The 20,624-nt window shown below is 53.6% G+C and overlaps 1 protein-coding gene across 1 annotated transcript in view; it reads right to left on the bottom strand.

The window, feature by feature from the left end:
• CDC42BPB (CDC42 binding protein kinase beta) overlaps positions 1–6,148 on the bottom strand; it is a 109,857-nt gene extending 103,709 nt beyond the window's left edge. Inside the window, exons 1-2 of the mRNA XM_081548681.1 lie at positions 6,012–6,148; positions 4,678–4,859 (exon numbers count right to left, since the gene is read on the bottom strand). Of these exons, the coding sequence (XP_081404807.1) occupies positions 4,678–4,765 (88 nt within the window). The 5' untranslated portion in view covers positions 4,766–4,859; positions 6,012–6,148. The remainder of the gene's footprint in view (positions 1–4,677; positions 4,860–6,011) is intronic.
• Positions 6,149–20,624: the final 14,476 nt, after the last annotated feature.

Here is a 20,624-nt window from a genome sequence, read left to right as displayed (position 1 = left end):
AAAGCCCGGCCGGCGCCCGAGCCCCGACCCCAGGCCCCGACCTGGCGGCCCAGCCCCGCGGCCCACAGCCAACCAGGGCGCGGCCAGCGCGGGCGCAACCAACCACGGCGGGGCCGGCCGCCGCCGCCGCGCTGACCTCAGCGCGCCGCCCCGCCCCGCGCTCCCGGCTCCCGGCTCCCGGCGGGGCCGGACCTCGCCGCTTGCCGTAGCGGGGCCGGGATGCTGGGAAGGCCGGGCGGGCGGGGTCGGAGGGCAGCACCGCCCGGCGGGGGATGGCTGAGCGAGCGGCCAGCGCGCCGCCGAGATTGCGGGGCCGGCGCGCGCGAGCGCGTGGTGCGGGACCCGGCGTCTGGGTGCGGGGCCCGCGCTCCCGCCGCGCGCCCGCGGGACGCGGCTCTAGGAGGGGACCCGGAGGCTCGAGGCGACGCCCGCGGGCTCTGGCCTGCCCGGGGGCTTCGGGGTTGGTGCGCTGAGGCGAGCATCAAGGCTGCCCCGCTGCCGCAGTGCTGGCGACCTCGACCGCATGACGGGGTGTTTTAAAGCCGGGCCTCCTCGTGAGCTGGGAGCAGCCTTTGGGAAAAGGCGGGCCCTGCTCCGACTTGACGGGCGGGAGACTGAGGCCCGGGCTGGGTGGGGGCTGCTGGAGAGGGGCCACCCAGCGCCCCATGAATTCGTGATGCACCCCCAACGGCCGCTTCAGACTCTACTGCCCACCGTCCCCTCCCCGCAAACAGATGCCTTGGGGTGGCAGTTTGGTAGGAAGCGGCCTGCCGTTCCCTCTGGGCTGGTACTCAGATTGCGGGTTTATGCGTGTGTCTGGGCAGGAGGGTGATGGAGAGTATCTGCACCCAGAGGAACCGTTGGCGTCGGAAGACGAGAGGCAGCCTGGAACTCGTGGGGGGTCACTGAGGCCGTGGGGGGTGAGCAGGCAAGGGCTGGGGAGCCAGGATGTAGGGTTCTGTTCAGTTCAGTCGCTCAGTCGTGTCCGACTTTTGGCCACCCCCATGGACTGCAGCACGCCAGGCCTCCCTGTCCATCACCAGCTCCCAGAGCTTGCTCAAACTCATGTCCATCGAGACGGTGATACCATCCAGCCATCTCATCCTCTGTCGCTTCGCCTGCCTTCAATCTTTCCCAGCCATCAGGGTCTTTTCCAATGAGGATGTAGGGTTAGGGAATCCCTAAAGTGGGAGGAGGGGAGAGGGAGCAGCTTCAGGAGGAGCGGGGCAAGCCAGGCGGAGCAGATGAGGTTGAAGACGGAGCACTAAAGGAACCTGTGAGAGAACTAACCTACGGACATAAAATCAAAATAGCGGCTACCTCTGCTGGGGAGGCATTGAGTGCCATGGGGAGCAGGGAGCCTTCTGGGCTTCCGGAATGTTCCGTAATTTGACTTGGATGGTGGTTATGCAGGACTCCATGGAAGGAACATTCTTAAACTGTACACTTGAGTAGTGCGTGTCACTGCATGGCTACCATACCTTAATTTTTAAAAAGCAGGCAAAAACAATCATTGGTGTTAGAGGTCAGAGTAACGGATATGTCAGGGGAAATGTGTGCTGCAGGGCTCGGAACCTTCTGTATCTTGACCCATCTTGCTATATGGGTCTATACATATATAAAGTTTAATCAAAAAAAAGGAAAAAAAAAGTCACTTAGTGCTGTCCAGCTCTTTGTGACCCCATGGACTGTACCCCACCAGGCTCCTCTGTCTGTGGAATTCTCCAGGCAGGAATACTGGAGTGGGTTGCCATTTCATTCTCCAGTGGATCTTCCCGACCCAGGGATCGAACCCAGGTCTCCCGTGCTGCAGCCAGACTCTTTACCAACTGAGCCACCAGGGTACAAAACAAAACAATAAACCATGCTCTTAAATATTTGTACACTTATGTGTGTTACGGAGCTTCCCCAGGTGGCTCAATCCACCTGCCAATGCAGACGATACGTATTCAATCCCTGGGCCAGGAAGATCTGGAAGAGGACATGGCAACCCACTCCAGTATTCTTGCCTGGAGAATCCTGTGGACAGAAAAACCTGACTGGCTACAGTCCATAGGATCACAAAGAGTCAGACGTGACTGAAGCAACTCATCACACAAACACATGTATTATACCTCAATTCAAAAAAAAAAAGGCCAAGCCAACAAAAGTGGCCCAAAACCAAAGATGCCCCACTGGTTTTAGGGTAAAGACCAAATTCCTCACTTTACCTTTGTTTGTTTGTTTTTTGGAGTATAGTTGATTTAAAATGCTGTGTTAGTTTCTGCTGTACACCTTACATTTTAAGTGATCAAATGTCTGAATTTGTCTGGGACAGTCCCAAGTTTTTGCCATTGTCCCAGTGTATGTATAACAATGTCCTTCATTCCCACCATGTCCCCATTTATACAGTATACTCTCTCATCCCCAGACACAGCAGGGTTGGCCTGGGCCTGCTCAGCCCTATACCCCTGTCCTTACTCTCTTTTGAATCTCTGACTTCAGTCTCACTGACTGCCTTGCTATTCCTCTACTGTTTCTGCTCCCTCCTACCTCAGGGCCTTTGCACTTGCCAAGCCCTTTCAGCTTGGATGCCCCTCCCTGGCCATTTTCACTTTGTCTGCTCAGCCCAAATCTGTTTCAGAATTGTCCTTTCAGGGCAGCCTTGCCTAACTCCCTGGGCCCCACTCCATAGTTTTCCTTAGCACTTGGCAAAGTGCATACCTGTGAGTCTTGCCCATTAGTTTGGATACTAGAAATCTTCCTGTGTCTCAGTTTTTTCAGAGATAAAAAATAGAATGATAATAGGATCTACTCCAGTATTCAGTGAGTTTCTTGAAGAATTAAATTAATACCCCAAGAGCACCTTGAACAGTGCCTTTTGGCTCACATGCTCACACACTGACAGCTGGTGTCATGCACTAGAATATCTAAAACCAGGGGCTCTGTGACCAGCTGATGGGTGGAGTGTCTTGTGTTCCCCAGAGCAGGGAATCCCAGTGTCCTCAGGCATCCATCCTTGAGGTTCCTCTGTGTCTCTTAATCACTTTGGGCTGCTATAACAAAGCACCATTGGCTGGGTGCCTTCGAAACAACAGAAGTTTATTTCTCACAGTTCTGGAGGCTGGAAGTCCAACATCAGGATGCCAGTGTGGTCTGGTTCTGGGTGACTGCCCTGTCCCTGGTTACAGAGGGCTGTCTTTCTGTGCTCTCACATGATGGAAAAGGGTAGCTCTGGCCTCTTATAAACAGGCACTAATCCATTCAGGAGGTTTCCAGCCTCATGACCTAATCATTTACCAAAGCCCCACCTCCTAAAAAACATCACACTGAGCCTAGCCTTATCCCCAGGCCCTGAAGCATGCGCAACATACAGTAATCAAGCCACAACAGTTTCATCTGATCAGTGTAACAACAGGTATGGCTGTCAACACTCACAGAACACTCTCGCCTGACCTCTTGTCTTACACAATACAAGAAACTGCAGGGAAACCTGTTTTTGTGAACATGAGAAATGGGGCCTGATTCCAAAAGCAGTGTTTTCCCCCCCGTGAAAGCTGGATAGTTGCAACCTCAGTCCTGCCAGAAAAACACACAGGTTCATTTTTCTCTTCGTTACAACAACAACTTTTTCAAGTTTTGAGTTTTCTCAAAGAAGCAGCCTACATGCCATTTCTTGCTGGGAAGTTTCCCAATAGTACAGTTTCGCCTAACTAGGGTAACAACAGGCTTGGCAGTCAACACTCACGGAACACTCTCCCCCGACGTCTTTTCTCATGGAATCGAACAGTGTGTCTTAAGAGCATCTTTACACAGCTCTGAAACTGCAGGGAAACACGTTTTCAGATGAGGAAGCAGAGCTAAGAGTCTGGCAAGTAGAAGACTCGGGACAGAGTACCCAAGAGGAGTGAACTGCACTGAGAGAGACCCCTGGAGATCTGCAGGGGGTCCCCCAGGTTTCCAGCAGCTACTGACCAGCACTTGTGCAGAAGGAAACTATCGAAGGCTGGGGAGAGAACCACTCAGAAGGACTGCAGGGAATCGTGCTTGGTACTCACACATACTGGAGCTAGTGTTGTTTTTCACCAGCCAAACTAGAAAAGCTCGATAACTCAGTACTGGGCAGAATTCCCTAGAAGCTTGTGCTTTGGGTGTGGGAACTAGCCTGGAACTGAGGATTGCTCCAGATCTGCCTACTAACAAATCATAAAAACAAGACCCCAAAGAATCAAACTGTTTCCGGGTAATTTAACTGCATCCCAGAACCAAATCCCAGAAAATTTATAGGAACACAAAAATATCCAGCACCTAAAATCACAATGTCTGGCATCTACTCAAAGACTTCTAGGCATTCAAACTGTCAGGGAAACTCAACCCATAATGAAGAGAATTATCAAATAATCAAAACTAACCCAGAACTTCCACAGATGTTAGAATTAGCAGACAAAGACACTAAAGCAGTTGTTATAGCTGTATTCCACATGTTCAAAACGTTAGCAGAATCATAAAAGACATTTTTTAAAAAAACCTAATAGAATTTTCAGAGATTAAAACTACACTTTCTGAGATGAAAAACATACTGTATGGGATTAACGCCAGATTATACATTATGTAAGAAAATATTATTGAATTTGAAGGTATAGGAGTAGAGCTTATCCAAAAAAAAGCGAGGAAAAAGAAATAATTTAAGGGACTTGCCTGGTGGTCCTGTGGCTGGGAGTCTGCCTTCTAGTGCAGGAGATGCGGGTTCGATCTCTGGTGGGGAAACTAAGAACCCACAAGCCATGGGGCAGTGAAGCTTGTGTACAGCAGCTACGGAGCCCAGGCCACAGCTGGTGAGCCTGCGTGCCACAGTGAAGACCCAGGACAGCCAAAAGATTCTTTAATTAAAAAAAAGATGAACGTCAGTGAACTGTGGGACAATATCAAGTGATCCAATATATAGATTGGGGTCCCAAAGGAGAAGAATAAGAAAGAGAAAGGACAGAAAAAAAAAATCTGAAGAAATAATGGCTGAAAACTTTTCAAACTTGATGAAACCCTTAAATCACAAATCCAAGAAATTCAGTGAAACACAGGCACAAGAAATATAAGAAAAAACAATAAAACCCCCCAAACAAACAACTAATACTAAAGCACATCATGATCAAATTGCTCAGAACCTGTTGATAAAGAGAAAAAAAATTAGCCAGAGGGGGAAAAAGACACATTATGTGCAAAGGAACAAAGATGACATCAAATTTCTCATTGGAAATTGTGTAAATGAGAAGACGTCTCATTGGAGTGGCATCTTTAAAGTACCAAAAGAAAAGCAAAATAACTGCCACCCCAGAATTCTATACCCAGCAAAAATATCTTTCAAAAATGAAGATGGAAATAAAGACATTTTCAGATACATGAAGGCTCACCAAGAATGCAGAGGTACAGTGCCTGATTGCCTTCTTTGGCTTTTCTAGACATGCTTACTACTTGGGTAAGCTTCTCCAATTCATTTGCTGGGTACCCATGAAGCCTGTCAATTCTGAGTGAAACCCAGAGAAAAAGTGGGTTCAGAACAATGCAGGTCCAGGCTTTGGTGCAAACCCCTCTGCCACATAAGCAGTTAAGCCCCAAGATCCAGCAGACCCTGGGTTTGTCTGTTTGTCTGTGGGGAGAGTGCTGTGCTGGGTCTCTGTTGCTGCGCGCATGGTTTTTCTTGCTGTGGAGCACAGGATCTAAGGCGTCGGGGTTTCCGTGGTTGTGGTGCATGGGCTAAGCAGTTGTGTTCCACAGACTTAGTTGCCCCACAGCATGTGGACTCTTCCTGGACCAGGGATTGAACCTGGGTCCCCTGCATTGGCAGGTGGGTTCTTAACCACTGGACCACCAGGGAAGTTGCAGACCATGTCTTCTTCTGCCAACAACTCTTCTCCATTTCAAGGACTGTTCCTGGCTTGCTGTTGGATCTAGATGGAGACTTAATGCCTAACCATGGATAACCAAGAAATTATGACTCAAGATGTCCATCATAAAATAGATATTGTCTTACCTACCAAATCTTAAATGTAGATATGTACATAGCATTCCATTGTAAAATGAAACTGATCCCAAACAGACTTGGCAGGAACAAGTAAACTTCATGAGTAGATGACTTAGACTCCATGGTATCTGCTCCTACTGTTTTACCAACTCTTAAAAACCCCACAGCTATGCTCCCATGGGAAGTGTTGTGATCAAACAATGGAGGATGAAAATATGTGTGTCTGATTTAAAGCTTGGTCTGCCTGGTGTGGTGACTCCCACAAGAGATGGATGGCTGTGGCTTTACAGACACACTCAGGAGAAGCCCTGAAAGACTATGGTGAAGAGCAATTCTTCCAGAAGGCAAGATTCTAAAGACTAGAGATCTCTTCAAGAAAATTAGAGATACCAAGTGAATATTTCATGAAAAGATGGGCTCAATAAAGGACGGAAATTGTATGGACCTCATAGAAGCAGAAGATATTAAGAAGAGGTGGCAAGAATACACAGAAGAACTATACAAAAAAGATCTTCACAACCCAGATAATCACAATGGTATGATCACTCACCAAGAGCCAGACATCCTGGAATGCGAAGTCATGTGGGCCTTAGGAAGCACCACTACAAACAAAGCTAGTGGAGCTGATGGAATTCCAGTTGAGCTATTTCAAATCCTCAAAGGTGATGCTGTGAAAGTGCTGTGCTCAATATGCCAGCAAATTTGGAAAACTCAGCAGTGGCCACGGGACTGGAAAATGTCAGTTTTCATTCCAATCCCAAAGAAAGACAATGCCAAAGAATGTTCAAACCACCACACAATTGCACTCATCTCACACGCTAGTAAAGTAATCCTCAAAATTCTCCAAGCCAGGCTTCAGCAATACGTGAACCGTGAACTTCCAGATGTTCAAGCTGGTTTTAGAAAAGGCAGAGGAACCAGAGATCAAATTGCCAACATCCGTTGGACCATCAAAAAAGCAAGAGAGTTCCAGAAAAACATCTATTTCTGCTTTATTGATTATGCCAAAGCCTTTGACTGTGTGGATTACAACAAACTGTGGAAAATTCTGAAAGAGATGGGAATACCAGACCACCTGACCTGCCTCTTGAGAAACCTGTATGCAGGTCAGGAAGCAACAGTTAGAACTGGAGATGGAACGATAGACTGGTTCCAAATAGGGAAAGGAGTACGTCAAGGCTGTATATTGCCACCCTGCTTATTTAACTTATATGCAGAGTACATCATGAGAAACGCTGGGCTGGAGGAAGCACAAGCTGGAATCAAGATTGCCGGGAGAAATATCAATAACCTCAGATATGCAGATGACACCACCCTTATGGCAGAAAGTGAAGAAGAACTAAGGAGCCTCTTGATGAAAGTGAAAGAGGAGAGTGAAAAAGTTGGCTTAAAGCTCAACATTCAGAAAACTAAGATCATGGCATCTGGTCCCATCACTACATGGCAAATAGATGGGGAAACAGTGGAAACAGTGACAGACTTTATTCTCTTGGGCTCCAAAATCACTGCAGATGGTGACTGCAGCCATGAAATTAAGACACTTACTCCTTGGGAGAAAAGATATGACCAACCTAGACAGCATATTAAAAAGCAGAGACATTACTTTGCCAACAAAGGTCCGTCTAGTCAAGGCTATGGTTTTTCCAGTAGTCATGTATGGATGTGAGGGTTGGACTATAAAGAAAGCTGAGTGCCAAAGAATGGATGCTTTTGAACTGTGGTGTTGGAGAATACTCTTGAGAGTCCCTTGGATAGCAAGGAGATCCAACCAGTCCATCCTAAAGGAAATCAGTCCTAGTCATTGGAAGGACTGATGCTGAAGCTGAAGCTCCAATACTTTGGCCACCTGATGTGAAGAGCTGACTCATTGGAAAAGACCCTGATGCTGGGAAATATTGAAGGCGGGAGGAGAAGGGGACGACAGAGGATGAGATGGTTGGATGACATCACGAACTCAATGGACATGAGTTTGAGTAAACTCCGGGAGTTGGTGATGGACAGGGAGGCCTGGTGTGCTGCAGTCCATGAGGCCACAAACAGTTGGACACAACTAAGCGACTGAACTGAACCGATGTGGATTAATGGGCAGTGGCTAACAGGTTGGCCAGCTGGTCAGAGACTTGGAGAGAGTAAGCTTTTTCTTGGAGATCTGGGGGAAAGGCACACAGATGGACCTGTCAGAGAGGGCACAAAGTGAGAATGAATACTCACCGAAGGACAGCTACCCTGGAGAAAGTCCTCAAGTGTCGAATGGACAAGACGATCGGTTTCTGAGGACATCAGCCTCTCTCCTCCCCTGTCCCAGTGCTCAACAGGTCCATGTACAAGTGACCAAGAGGGCAGAAATGGAGTCTATGCAGGGACTCAGCCACATGAACTGCCCTCACCCTGGCTGACTTGGCTTCCATTATGGCTGAGTGCCCACCTTGTCACCAGCAGGGACCCACACTGAGTTCCTAATATGGTGCCATTTCCCAGAGGGACCATCCTGGTGCCTGGTGATCAGCTTGATGATGTAGGACCCCTTTCATCATGGAAAGGGCAGTAAATTGCCCTTGCATATTTCAGGTGAGGCCTTTCCAGTCTCATTCCTTCTACCGGCAGCACCATTTGTGGACTTGGAGAATGCTTTATTTATCCATCACCATGGCAACCCAGGCAACATCGCCTTGGGCTGAAGGACTCATTTTCTGATGAAGAGAGTGGGGCAGAGAGCTCCTGCCCAAGAAATTCCCTGGACTTACCCCATGCCCTGTCCTCCAGAAGCAGCTGGCTTGGGAGAATGGTGGGATGGTCTGCAGAAGACTAGTTAGGTGCTGGGTGAGAGACAACACCCCGCAAGGTTTAAGCGCTGCTCTCCAGGGTATGGGGTATGCCTTGACCCACGAGGCATTACAGGGTGCCCTTCCCCCACAGCCCAAATGCCTGGGTCCAGGAATCCAGCAGTGGAGGTGGGAGTCGTCCCTCCCACAGTTACACCAAAGAACACCCTGGAGGAATTTTTGCTTTCCTTCCTGTGACCTTGGACTAGTGTCCAAGAAAGGAATGTCTCCATCAGGAAACGCATTCATGCCTCGGATGAATTAAACTGAGGCTGTCTCCTCCCCCAACTGGGTACTTCTGGTTCCTCATGCCACTGAACCAGCAGGCAGAGAAGGGCATATTGATACCAGTTATCAGAGGGGATCCGAACTGACGCTACACGCTGGGGCCAGGTGGACTACGTGTGAAGCCGTGGGGTTTCACTGTGGTGCTTAATGGTTCTTACTGGGCAAAAGGAAGGGCGCTCCTTAAAGATGGGCTCGGAAAGCACTCAGGTCCCGAGGGAACAAAAGTTTGGGTCAACCCACCAAGGCTAAAAAAATAAGTGCTGCTGGGCTTCCCTGGTGGCACAGTGATAAGAATCCACCTGCCAATGCATGGGACATGGGTTCGATCCCTGGTCTGGGAAGATTCCACACGCCACGGAGCACCTAAGCCTGTGCCCCAAAACTACAGAGCCGGTGAGCTGCAGCTCCTGAAGCCCGTGCACCTAGAGCCCGTGCTCCGTGATGAGAAGCCCACGCACTGCAACTGGAGAGCAGTTCCCGCTCGCTGCAACTAGAGAAAAGCCCTCGAAGCAATGAAACCCAATACAGCCAATAAATAAATAAAGCTGCAACTAAAAAAAAGAAAAAGTCTGCTGAAGGGCTGACCCAGGGCTCAGTGGTTGCAGAGCATGTGGTAAGCAGGGAGAGCGGTGGCTGTGTTCTTCTCAGCTGTCCAGCTCCACCCCCTGTGAGACCTTATTTGGGGAGGGCGCCTCCAGCTTCAGGCCAGCCCCAGGGTGATCAGAGGCTGGTGCAGCCCTGTGTGTCCTGAGTGTTGAGGACACACGTCCCCCAGGGGACGGGGTGGATGCTGAAGGCCGCGGGGTGGGTGCCCCTCCAGGGCCACTCTCCGCCCTTCTGCTGCCTGCTCTGTGTCCCAGACGGGCTGTACCCGTGCGAGGGGGAGCTTGGGAGAGGAAGACTGGGATCTCGTCCCCACCACCCCCTTCCCACGGCTGCATCCACAGCCTGCCCCGGGCCCCTCTCTTTGACACACCTGCCCCCAGGTTCCAGCCACCCCTCCTTCCCACGGCCCCTCCCCCACCTACCTGTCACCGCCTTTGGGAGCCGGCATCCCTCCCCAATTGTCCGGGATCCTGCTCAGACTCCAGTAAATAAACCTGCTTTTATGGTTTCCTGGATTCACCTGCTTCCGTATGCCTCTGCTGGGACTCTGATCAGTGCAGTCCTACGTACAGTAATACTCATGACCCGGTTACTTACATTTAAAATAATGAAAACTAAGGTGTCCTTCAATAGACAAATAGATACATAATGGTATCTCCAAAGTATAAAATTCCATGGAGCCATTAAAAAAATGAAACAAGGACTTCCCCGGCAGTCCAGTGGTTGAGACTTCATGCTCCCAATGCCAGGGGCGAGGGCTCGATCCCTGTTGAGATGCCACATGCCAAAGAAATAGCAGCAGCCAAGACTCACCCAAGTGTCCCCTCTGGTCCAGGGACAGATGACAGGGCAGTGCACACAGGAGTCGAAAGAGCGCATCTCAGAGAGTGAGGGCTTGGGAGGAAGTGCTCACGGTGAGGAGAGGGGGTGCCTTACAGACGGGGGGGGGGGGTGCTCCGGCAGCCAGGACACTGTCGCTGAGAAGTGAACAGAAAGGAAGCAGAAGCAGCCCCGTGAGGCTTCCCCAGCTCAGAGCGGGAACCGAAGGCGGCCCAGGCAGCCCAGCAGAGAGGCGGGCAGGCCTGCATGCGCGTGGCCGGGTCTTGGCTGGTAGGCCCAGCGACTCCCCCTTCCCTGCCAGACGCCGCCTGGGTCCCTCGGCCACGGTGACCCTTCCAGTGGTTCCTGAGGTTTCCTGCTGCCCGGCTCGCTCGGCCACAGCTCTTCCTGAAGGGCGTTTCTCTTCCTCTTTCTCGGCCTCCCAGCTGACGACGTGGAGGACTTTGAAGGTCAGGGGCATGAGCCAGTTCTTTGCCAAGGTTGGACCCCCAAAAACGTGCCCCTTGGATGTGTATGCAAGAAGGAATGGGGCAGGGATTGGGGGCACAGGGTGGGGCGGGGCAGCAACCCAGACCTGGTGTGCGAGCCCAGCCCCGCTGGTCACCCCAGGCACATCCTTGCAGGAAACACCCCACAGCCACCTGGAATGTTCTCTGCATCCAAAAGCGGCGGCCCCCACAGCTGTCCTTGGGCTGACTCTGGGAGCCCAGCTCCCCGTCTGAAAGGGGGCTGGAGACCCTGACTTGCAGAGTCACAGGAAAACTGCAGCGCGGTCACGGGTGCAGCCTGCTGCCACACTGGGCACCTGAATGCAGCTTGCCCGCTCACACGAACAGACCAGAGCTAATGACAGTGACGCCGGCGGAAGGCAAGAGACTAAGGCGGCTTCCTCTCCCCCCACTCCCACTCCTGGAGCCAGGAGTCCCCCACCCTCCACTGGCTGCCACGCACACCCTCCCAAAGGCCGGCTCTGACCACAGCTCTCTCTTGCTTCCGTGGCTCCCTACTACCTCAGGGATAAGGGTGCCCTCTTGAGCCTTTAATCTAGGAGCTTCCTGGTGGCTCAGTGGGTAAAGACCCCACCTGCAATGCAAGAGACCTGGGCTCCATCCCCGGGTCAGGAAGATCCCCCCGGAGAGAGAAATGGCAACGCACTCAGTATGCTTGCCTGGGAAATCCCATGGGCAGAGGAGCCTGGTGGGCTAGAATCCATGGGGTCGCACAGAGTCGGACATGGCTGAGCGACTCAACCACCCCTCCTAGGGCCTACAGCGCTGCCCTGCCAGAGGGAATTACTCGCTGCTGGTGTGGAGGCCGGACCAGGAAGTCAGGGAGGAGGCGTGGGGTGGGGTAAGGTGGGATGGCGGGGGCTTTGGTGGAGACGTCAAGGCGTCACAGCAAAGACTGCAAGTGCTCTACGTGCCCGGTGCATAGCTCTTTACAGACTAACCTGCTAAGAACCCAATGAGGCAGGGGCAGGAGTCACCCCATTTTCCAGAGGCACAAACTGAGGCTGGGTTAGGCGAAGTAACTGCTGGGACATGGCAGGGCCGGCTTCCGGGCCCAGACACCCTGGCCCACTGCTGTGCTGCCTTCCCTGCCTCCTTCTAGCCCAGGCTGGGATCTTCTTCCTGGGAAGAAAGAAAAACTCGGTGAGGAACGCTAGCCCCAGGGTCATCTGTGTGCCAGCACTTTCCACAGGGCCTCCCACTTATCTGCACACAGGCTTGTCCTCCTCCCCACTGTGCAGACAAGGAGATCGCAGCTCAGAGTGGGTGAGAGACCTGTCCGGAGGCACACAGGGAGAGGGTGGAGGAGCCAGGGATCCGTCTAACCCCTCGGAACTTGCTACAAATGCACGCCAGACCCAAAGACCCAGAACCACCAGGCCAGGGGCCTCCATGCCGTTCTGTTCCACAATCATGTCTGGTGACCGCCAGGGGCTGTTTTCCCCCCAGGGCCTCTGCCCTGGGCCCTGGTGGGCACTCACCTCCTGCCTACTCCCCTCAGTCCCCCAGAGCTGAGTAAGAAGGGGAGGGGGGAGCCCCGTGACCTCTGGGGGGACATCTAGTTTGGACACGGCCCGGCCAGTCCCCGCTTCACTTGATTGAGCCTGAGGGATGATCACACCTGACAGCCAATCCCCCTCCCCTGCTGCACGTCCTCACCTCCCAAAGTGAAGTAATGGGCAGGATGGGCACAAAGGACTTCTCGTAAACCGCGTCCCCATCACCATTGTCGGTGCTGCTCAGTCACTCAGCTGTGTTCGACTCTGTGACCCCGTGGACTGCAGCACACCAGGCTTCCCTGTCCATCACCGTCTCCCGGAGCTTGCTCAAACTCATGTCCATCGGGTCGATGATGCCATCCAACCAGCTCATCCTCTTTCGTCCCCTTCTCCTCCTGCGTTCAATCTTTCCCAGCATCAGGGTCTTTTCAAAATAGTCGGCTCTTCACATCAGGTGGCCAAAGTACTGGAGCTTCAGCTTCAGCATCAGTCCTTCCAATGAATATTCAGAACTGATTTCCTTTAGGATGGACTGGTTTGATCTCCTTGCAGTCCAGGGACTCTCAAGAGTCTTCAACACCACAGCTCAAAAGCATTGATTCTTTGGTGTTCAGCCTTCTTTAGGGTCCAACTCTCACATCCACGGGGCTTCCCTTGTAGCTTAGTTGGTAAAGAATCTGCATGCAATGCAGGAGACCTCGCTTCAATTCCTGGGTCAGGAAGATCCTCTGGAGAAGGGATAGGCTACCCACTCCAGTATTCTTGGGCTTCACTTGTGGCTCAGCCGGTAAAGAATCTGCCTGCAATGTGGAAGACCTGGTTTCGATCCCTGGGTTGGGAAGATCCCCTGGGGAAGGGAAAGGCTACCCACTTCAGTATTATGGCCTGGAGAATTCCATGGACTGTGTAGTCCATGGGGTCGCAAAGAGTCAGACACTACTGAGGGAATCTCACTTTCACTTTCACGTCCATATATAACTACTGCAAAAACCATTCTATTTTTACGGTGCAGCTAACACCCCCACTCCCCACCTTCCATGGCTGCTAGCAGAGCTCAGGGATAATCTCCCTACAACAGCCTTCATGACCCAGAGGCGGGCCCCCTGCTGACTCCCCTGAGTCAGGGAGTCTTCGCTCACAGGGCCTGCTGCCTGGTCACCCCTCCTGGCAGTTCTTCCGGCCTTCCCCCCCCCACCCAACTAGGGAAGGGCCTGGAGCACAGGGCCCTGGGGCGCGGGGTTCGGGGGCCTCTGCTCCCACTGGCGAGGTGCGCCCGGAGCAGTGGATGTCACCCTGGCACTCGGTGAATGGACTTGGGAAGAAAGGGTGGCCCCGCAGCTGAAGGACCAGCCGGAGGTGGGAGTGGGGCTGGAAGTGGGGAGACTGGTGTCCAGGCCTGGGCTTGCGGCTCCACCGGGCCTCCAGGCCTTGAACTCCACTCCACTCCCACCAGCAGGCAGGGCTGGGTCCCGGAAAGGAGTCCTGCCCACGCCTGCTCCCCACCGGCCCCCACCTCGGTTTCGCTCAGGACTTGCTCCTGCTGGCAGTCAGTGCTTTGCCCCAAGGCGTGGAACGGGGGCAGTCACTCAGGGGTATTTTTTTTTTAATTTAAAATTTTTTGTCCACACATCTTGTGGGCTCTTAGCCCCCCATTAGAGATCGAACTCACATCCCCTGCAGTGGAAGCGAAGAGTCTTAACCACTGGACTGCCAGGGACATCCCACTGTAGCCGCTTTTAGAGTCCAGCTCCGGAGAACCAGTACACCAAGAGGGTGCCGGGAGTGGGCAGTTTCTGCGAGGTCAAGGGCTTAACGTCCGTCCTGTCGACCCGCAGTGACTGGTTGCCCCTGGGGTGGGGATGGTGGGGGGAAGGAGGGGACTCCAGGGCTCCCCTTGGAAGGCAGGAGGGGCTGGGAAGACTCAAGTCCCAGCTTGGGTTCTGTGCTGGGAGCCCTGGAGCAAGCCGCTTCCCGCTCTGGGCTCTGGGCTCGGTGTCTGAGCCCCTGATTCCTGGCTGCTGTGATGTCTGGAGGACCCACCGCACTGGCCGGCCCCGACCGGGCTGTGGCCCGACAGTGTTAAATGGATGTGTGGGGAGAAACATGCCGCCTTGCCTGCTCGAGCCCCGCACCCCAGGACAGCAGCCTAGCCCTGTGGTTTGCAGCAAGTCTCACAAGCCCACTCAAAGCAGAGCCCCACCTCGAAGGTCTGTGACCCTGGGCGGGTTCCTCAGCCTCTCTGTGCCTGGTCTTTTCATGTGTAGAATGAGATAGTAATATACCATCTCACAGGGTTTCCAAGATTACATGAGCTTGGCAAATCACCAGACCGTGCCTTGTACATGGAAGAGCCATGCAGGCTCAGCTAGAATATTGCTGGACTTCCAGAACATTTCAATGCTGTACAAACATGTACATGCTTAAAAGGGCACATATTTTAAACTTTCTGTTTGTTACGCAAAGGGGCTCAGGACCGCAGGAGAGGCATGTTCGATCCCTGAGTCAGGAAGATCCCCTGGAGGAGGAAATGGCACCCCACTCTTGCCTGGAGAATCCCATGAACAGAGGAGCCAGGTGGGCTACAATCCGTGGGGTGGCAAAGTCAGATTCAGCTTAGGAACTAGGCACACACGGGGCTCAGGACAGTCATCGCTAATTCACCAGCGCGGTTGGGCTTCCCAGGCGGCACTAACCCATCTGCCGATGCAGGAGACGTAAGAGATGCAGGTTGGACCCCTGGGTCCGGAAGATCCCCTGGAGGAGGGCATGGCAACCCACTCCAGTATTCTTGCCTGGAGAACCCCATGGACGGAGGAGCCCGGCGGGCTTCAGACCACTGGGCCGCACAGTCGGAGGCGGCTGAGCCAGGGAGCACTCACGCGTTGAAGAGCAATCTGCCCCCGCATCCGTGAAGCAAGAGCTGCAGCTGAGCTGGGGTGACGGTGGGGTGGCCCCATGGGGCCAGACCTGGAGCCTCCAGGATGCAGGCCTGCTGGGTGCTGCCCTTTGTTCCTGGCCGTGGGCGAGCCCTCGGGAGGCTCTAGAGACTAAAACCCAGGACCAGGAGCCCTGCCCAACCCCATCCTCGCCCTGCGGACAGCGTGGACTGCGGGGAGGCAGAAGGAAGGGCAGGCGCTAACACTGTCCCTTCTGTAGGCGGAGCCCTGTGGCCGGGATGACCGGGTGGCCCCTGTGGCCGTGGCCTCGGTCAGCTCCGCGGTGTCCTGGGCTCTGGACCCCTGCAGCGGCTCTTCGTCCCCTTGCCCGCGGCGCCCTCCTCGATCTGCGCGGCTCTCTCGCTTCTATCCCCCCCACCCCCCCCCCCGGCGCAGGTCACCTGTCCTCCAGGCGCGGCGGGTGGAGCCGGACCCCCATCGCCCCCTCTCCTCCCGAGCGGAGCTCCCTGCCCGGGTCAGGGGTGGGGGGCTGGCGATCGAGCACCCCGGGGCTCTGAAATGGGGAGCAAGCCCTTCCTCGGCCAGAGGGCGGGGTGTCAGGGAGCCGGGCCCTGGATCTCGTGGGCTCCTCCTCGGTTCCCAGGCGACCCGCTCTCCGGGAGCCTCAGTCTTTCCTGACGGGCCAGGGCGGCGGCGCTAAGCGAGGAAGGAAGGTCAGCCCGAGCCCCGCTCTGGCTCCCGCGAACGGAATCCCCGCCCCGCCCCGTAGGGGGAGACGGGGACCCGGAGAGACAGACGGCGAGACAAACTCCGGGCCGCCCACGTCCAAGTCGAGAGCGCGTGTCCGGCGGCGCTGGGCGCTTCCTCCGCCGCCCGCCCCCACGGTCGGAGGGGGCCCCGCGGCTCGCAACCTGCCTGTCCCGAGTCCGGGCTCGCTGGCACGAGCAGCCAGGGCCGCGCAGAGACCCCGGTGGGAGCGGGGGATCCAGAGAAGGCCCGCGGCCCTGAGGACCGCCCCGCCCGCACCCCAGAGCCTGCCCGGCAGACGCCTGTCTCAGGACCCCAACCTGCCCGGTCCCGCATCAGGCTCAGGGCAGCTGCCCTGCAGGTCAAGGAGGGCAGCTCCGGTCTGGGGGCAGGCCTGGGCCCCCCCCCCATCCCCACTGCAGCCTCTCTGGGAGGAGAGGTTCCCCCAGCACCCACTTGTCCTGGGTGGGCGGTCTGTCCCACACTTGTACTGGAGCGGCTCCCAGCCTGGGTGGACACGTCGAAGGCCTCGAGGGGTGCTGTGAGGGGACTGATGGCCACGTCGGCGGCTCCTGGGGTCCTGGAGACCCCACGGCACTAGGAAGGGAGCTGGTGCCCCCCGGGGCTGCCTCTATTGGTGTGATTCCCTTATTACTGCACTTAAAAGGCTGAAATCGGATTAGTTACGTTAAAGAGAAACGTCCAGAAACTTTGTGTCCAGAAATTAGCCAGTCTAATTTAGGGGCTGGTGATTTAGTGTTGGAGCTAGACGGTTGGAAATCCCTCCTCAGGGCCCTTGCCTCCAGCTCCGGCCAGGACCTGTCTCTTGCCTCATTGTCAACCCATCCCCTGGGCCCGTCCTCTCCTCCTTTGGGGTCATTTACTTCGGACCCTCCGCCTAGCAGCCCACCAAGGGCAGAGAGACTCTGTCCTGGCCCTGCCTCTCACAGAGGATCAGCACGTGAGGACAAAGTATGGGACCAAGGTGAAAGTGAAAAGTGTTTATCACTCAGTGGTTTCTGACTCTTGATCCCAGGGACTGTAGCCTGCCAGGCTTTCCCAGGCAAGAATACTGGAGCGGGTAGCCACTACCCTACTCCCAGGGGAGCTTCCCACCCCGGGTACCGAACTTGGGTCTCCTGCATTGCAGGCCGATTCTTCACTATCTGAACCACCAGGGAAGCCCTGGACCACGGTGCTCACATTAAATTAACGCTGGAGTTTCCCTTTGCTCTGTTCTGTGGCCCTCGCAGGAGTCTGGGGTGTTTTACTCCAGAATCGCCACAGGAGGGCGCCAAGAGCAAGCCTCCTTGGCCCAGAGCCAGGCCTCCACCCACTCTGAGGGCCCCCAGCCGCGGGGCCATCACCTCCATTCAAGCTTTGGAGGGTGCGTGTAGGGGAGGGGGCCGGGAGGAGGCGAACTCCAGCCTCGCCGAGGCCAGGGAGCCTCAGGGATGGCTGATCCTTACTCTTCATCTGGTACAATATTCTCTTGGTGCATTGGCAGGAACACCACGGCCCAGAGCGGGCAGGGCCTCCTGAGGGCACAAGGCAAAGGCTGGGCGCCACCAGGACACACAGCTCCTGGCTCCAGATCTGTCTGTCCCCAGGGGAGAAGGGCCCACGGTGGAGGGCAGCAGGGAGGAGGAGAAGCAGAATCGGAGGCTGGAGGCAAAGACGGGCCCCAAGATGGACGCTGTGGGCTCAGCTCTGGGCCTCCAGGGCTGTCCTTAAAGAGGCTCGCCGTCCCCAGTCTGCTGCGCCTCTATCAGGCTTTAACCCTCAGGGGCCTGAGCACCTCCCGGGAGCCCTCTTAGGAGTCGCGAGGCCCTTGTCAGCTAACACCTTGGGTGACAGCTGGCACCCTCGTTAACAAGTAGCGAGAGAAAATCCCGCCCAGGTGGAAAGTAAGTGGCATGGCCTTTTGGGGGACGGGGTGGGGGGGGCATACCAGGACGCACTCTCCTGACGCAGGGTGCCAGGGCGCTGAGATGGCGTAGTTGCAGCCACAGAGCCTGCCCCAGCATTGCTGCGTGACCCTAAAACAGCCCCCCCGCCATCCTTGAGGTTCAAGTTCTGTCCAGTGAGGAAGTGGATGTGTGTATGGGGGTCCCATCTCAGCACATAGCTGACTGGGGTACCTGCCTGCCTAAAACCCTCCTAGAGCTCCCCGCTCTCATCAGGGACCAGTCCCTTGGCCGCTCCTCCCAGCATCTCATCATATCTGCCAACCTCTTTTCGCACCCACGTCATCAGGTCTCCCACGCTACAGCCGCCCAGATCAGGCCTCTGCTGATCCTGCCCTGATGCCGTCTCCCCGGTCCTCCTCCCTGGGAACTTGTGCAGAGAGCTACAGCCACTCCGTGGCCAGAGGGTGGACCCACTGAGATTCGGACACAATATACATTTTCACACTGATCATTCTCTGTCTGACCCGGTCCATTTTTAAAAAAATTTTTGTTTTATTGAAGTATAGTTGACCTACAATATTGTGTTAATTTCCTCTGTAGAGCAAAGTGACCCAGATATCCAGATGAATATATATATTCATATATATGTATGCTGCTGCTACTGCTAAGTCGCTTCAGTCGTGTCCGACTCTGTGCGACCCCATGGGTCTGCAGCCTACCAGGCTCCTCCACCCATGGGATTTTCCAGGCAAGAGTACTGGAGTGGGGTGCCATTTCCTTCTCCAGTGCATGAAAGGGAAAAGTGAAAGTGAAGTCGCTCAGTCATGTCCGACTCCTAGCAACCCCATGGGTCTGCAGCCTACCAGGCTCCTCCACCCATGGGATTTTCCAGGCAAGAGTACTGGAGTGGGGTGCCATTGCCTTCTCCGATATATATGTATGTATATATATATATATATATAGCATGGCAGGGTGGCTCAGATGGTAAAGCGTCTGCCTGCGATGCAGGAGACCCAGGTTCGACCCCTGGGTCGGGAAGATCCCCTGGGAAAGGAAGTGGCATATATGTATTTTTTCCGCCACAGTCTGTCACAGAACAGTGAATATAGTTCTGTGTTGCACAGTGTGACCTGCTGTTTCTCCATTTGTAACAGTTTGCCTCTGCTGCTCCCAAGTTCCCACCCCCCTCCCCGCCCTCCACAACCACAAGTCTGTTCTCTATATCTGTGAGTTTGTGTTTCATAGATCTGTTGATTTGTATCGTATTTTAGAATCCACATGATGTTCCCTTTCTCTAATTTACTCCACTTAGTATATAATCTCTAGGTGCGTCCATGTTGCTGCAAATTACATTATTTCATTCTCTTTGATGGCTGAGTAGTATTCCACAGTATATATACACATATACATACATATGTATATCTATTCTTCCAAGGTGGTGCTAGTGGTAAAGAAACTACCTGTCAATGCAGGAGATGTAAGAGACACAAGTTTGATCCCTGAGATGGGAAGATCCCCTGGAGGAGGGCATGGCAAGCCACTCCAGTACTCTTGCCTGGAGAATCCCATGACAGAGGAGCCTGGCGGGCTACAGTCCACAGAGTTGCACAGAGTTGGACACGACTGAAGTGACTTAGTGCGCACACGCGTGTGTGTGTGTGTATCTTCTTTATCCATTCATCTGTTGATGGACATTTAGGTTGTATATCTTGGCTATTGTAATGTTTTCCTTTTTTGAACCATCAGACTGAATATAGATGGGATCTTATTCATCTTGATGATTCCAGAATCCAGCACTAGCACTGAGTAGTAAGGATTTAACATTGATGTTTAATATTAACAGTTATTAATAAATAAATGCTTGGTTTATGAATGCATGGACAGAAGACTGCTGAGAAGATGAATGGATGGGTGAAGGATGGAGATGGGTGGTGGAAAAAGAAAAATAAGAAAGATTTACTCGTATTTATGTGTATGGATAACACAAATATAATATAAGGATAATAGATGAATGCATGGCAGAATGGTGGATGGGTAAGTCACTCAGTGGATAGATGGCTGGTGGGGGGTGAATGACTGGATGGGGAGGTGAAGTAAAGGATGGATGATGGTTGCAATGGCAGAATGTGTGTGGGGGTGGGTGGCTGGTGTACAGATAATGGTGGGCTAGGTGCTGGAAGCATGGTAGATAGTGGTGCTGATGGTCAGAAGATGGTGGATGGTGGATGCATCTATAGTGGTAGTTAAGTGATGATGATTGGCTAGATTGATAGATGGAGGCTGGGTGAACTTGGACACTAAATTGGGACTGATTAACACTGAAATAATCTACAGATAGTGCATTATAGACAATAAGTGGTGAGTGGTGGATGCTTGTTCAATAACTGAATCATGGAATTATGGGTGGATGGGGGATAAATAGTTAGTGGATGCCTGTGAAGAATCTAGCCATAGAGAATGGATGGCTAGATGGTATTAATAGATAAATGTGAATGGATATATGATTGA

Source organism: Giraffa tippelskirchi, chromosome 12, assembly GCF_054371585.1.
Source record: "Giraffa tippelskirchi isolate mGirTip1 chromosome 12, T2T-mGirTip1v1.2.pri, whole genome shotgun sequence".
NCBI lineage: Eukaryota > Metazoa > Chordata > Mammalia > Artiodactyla > Giraffidae > Giraffa > Giraffa tippelskirchi.
This window is presented reverse-complemented; position numbering and strand designations above follow the sequence as displayed.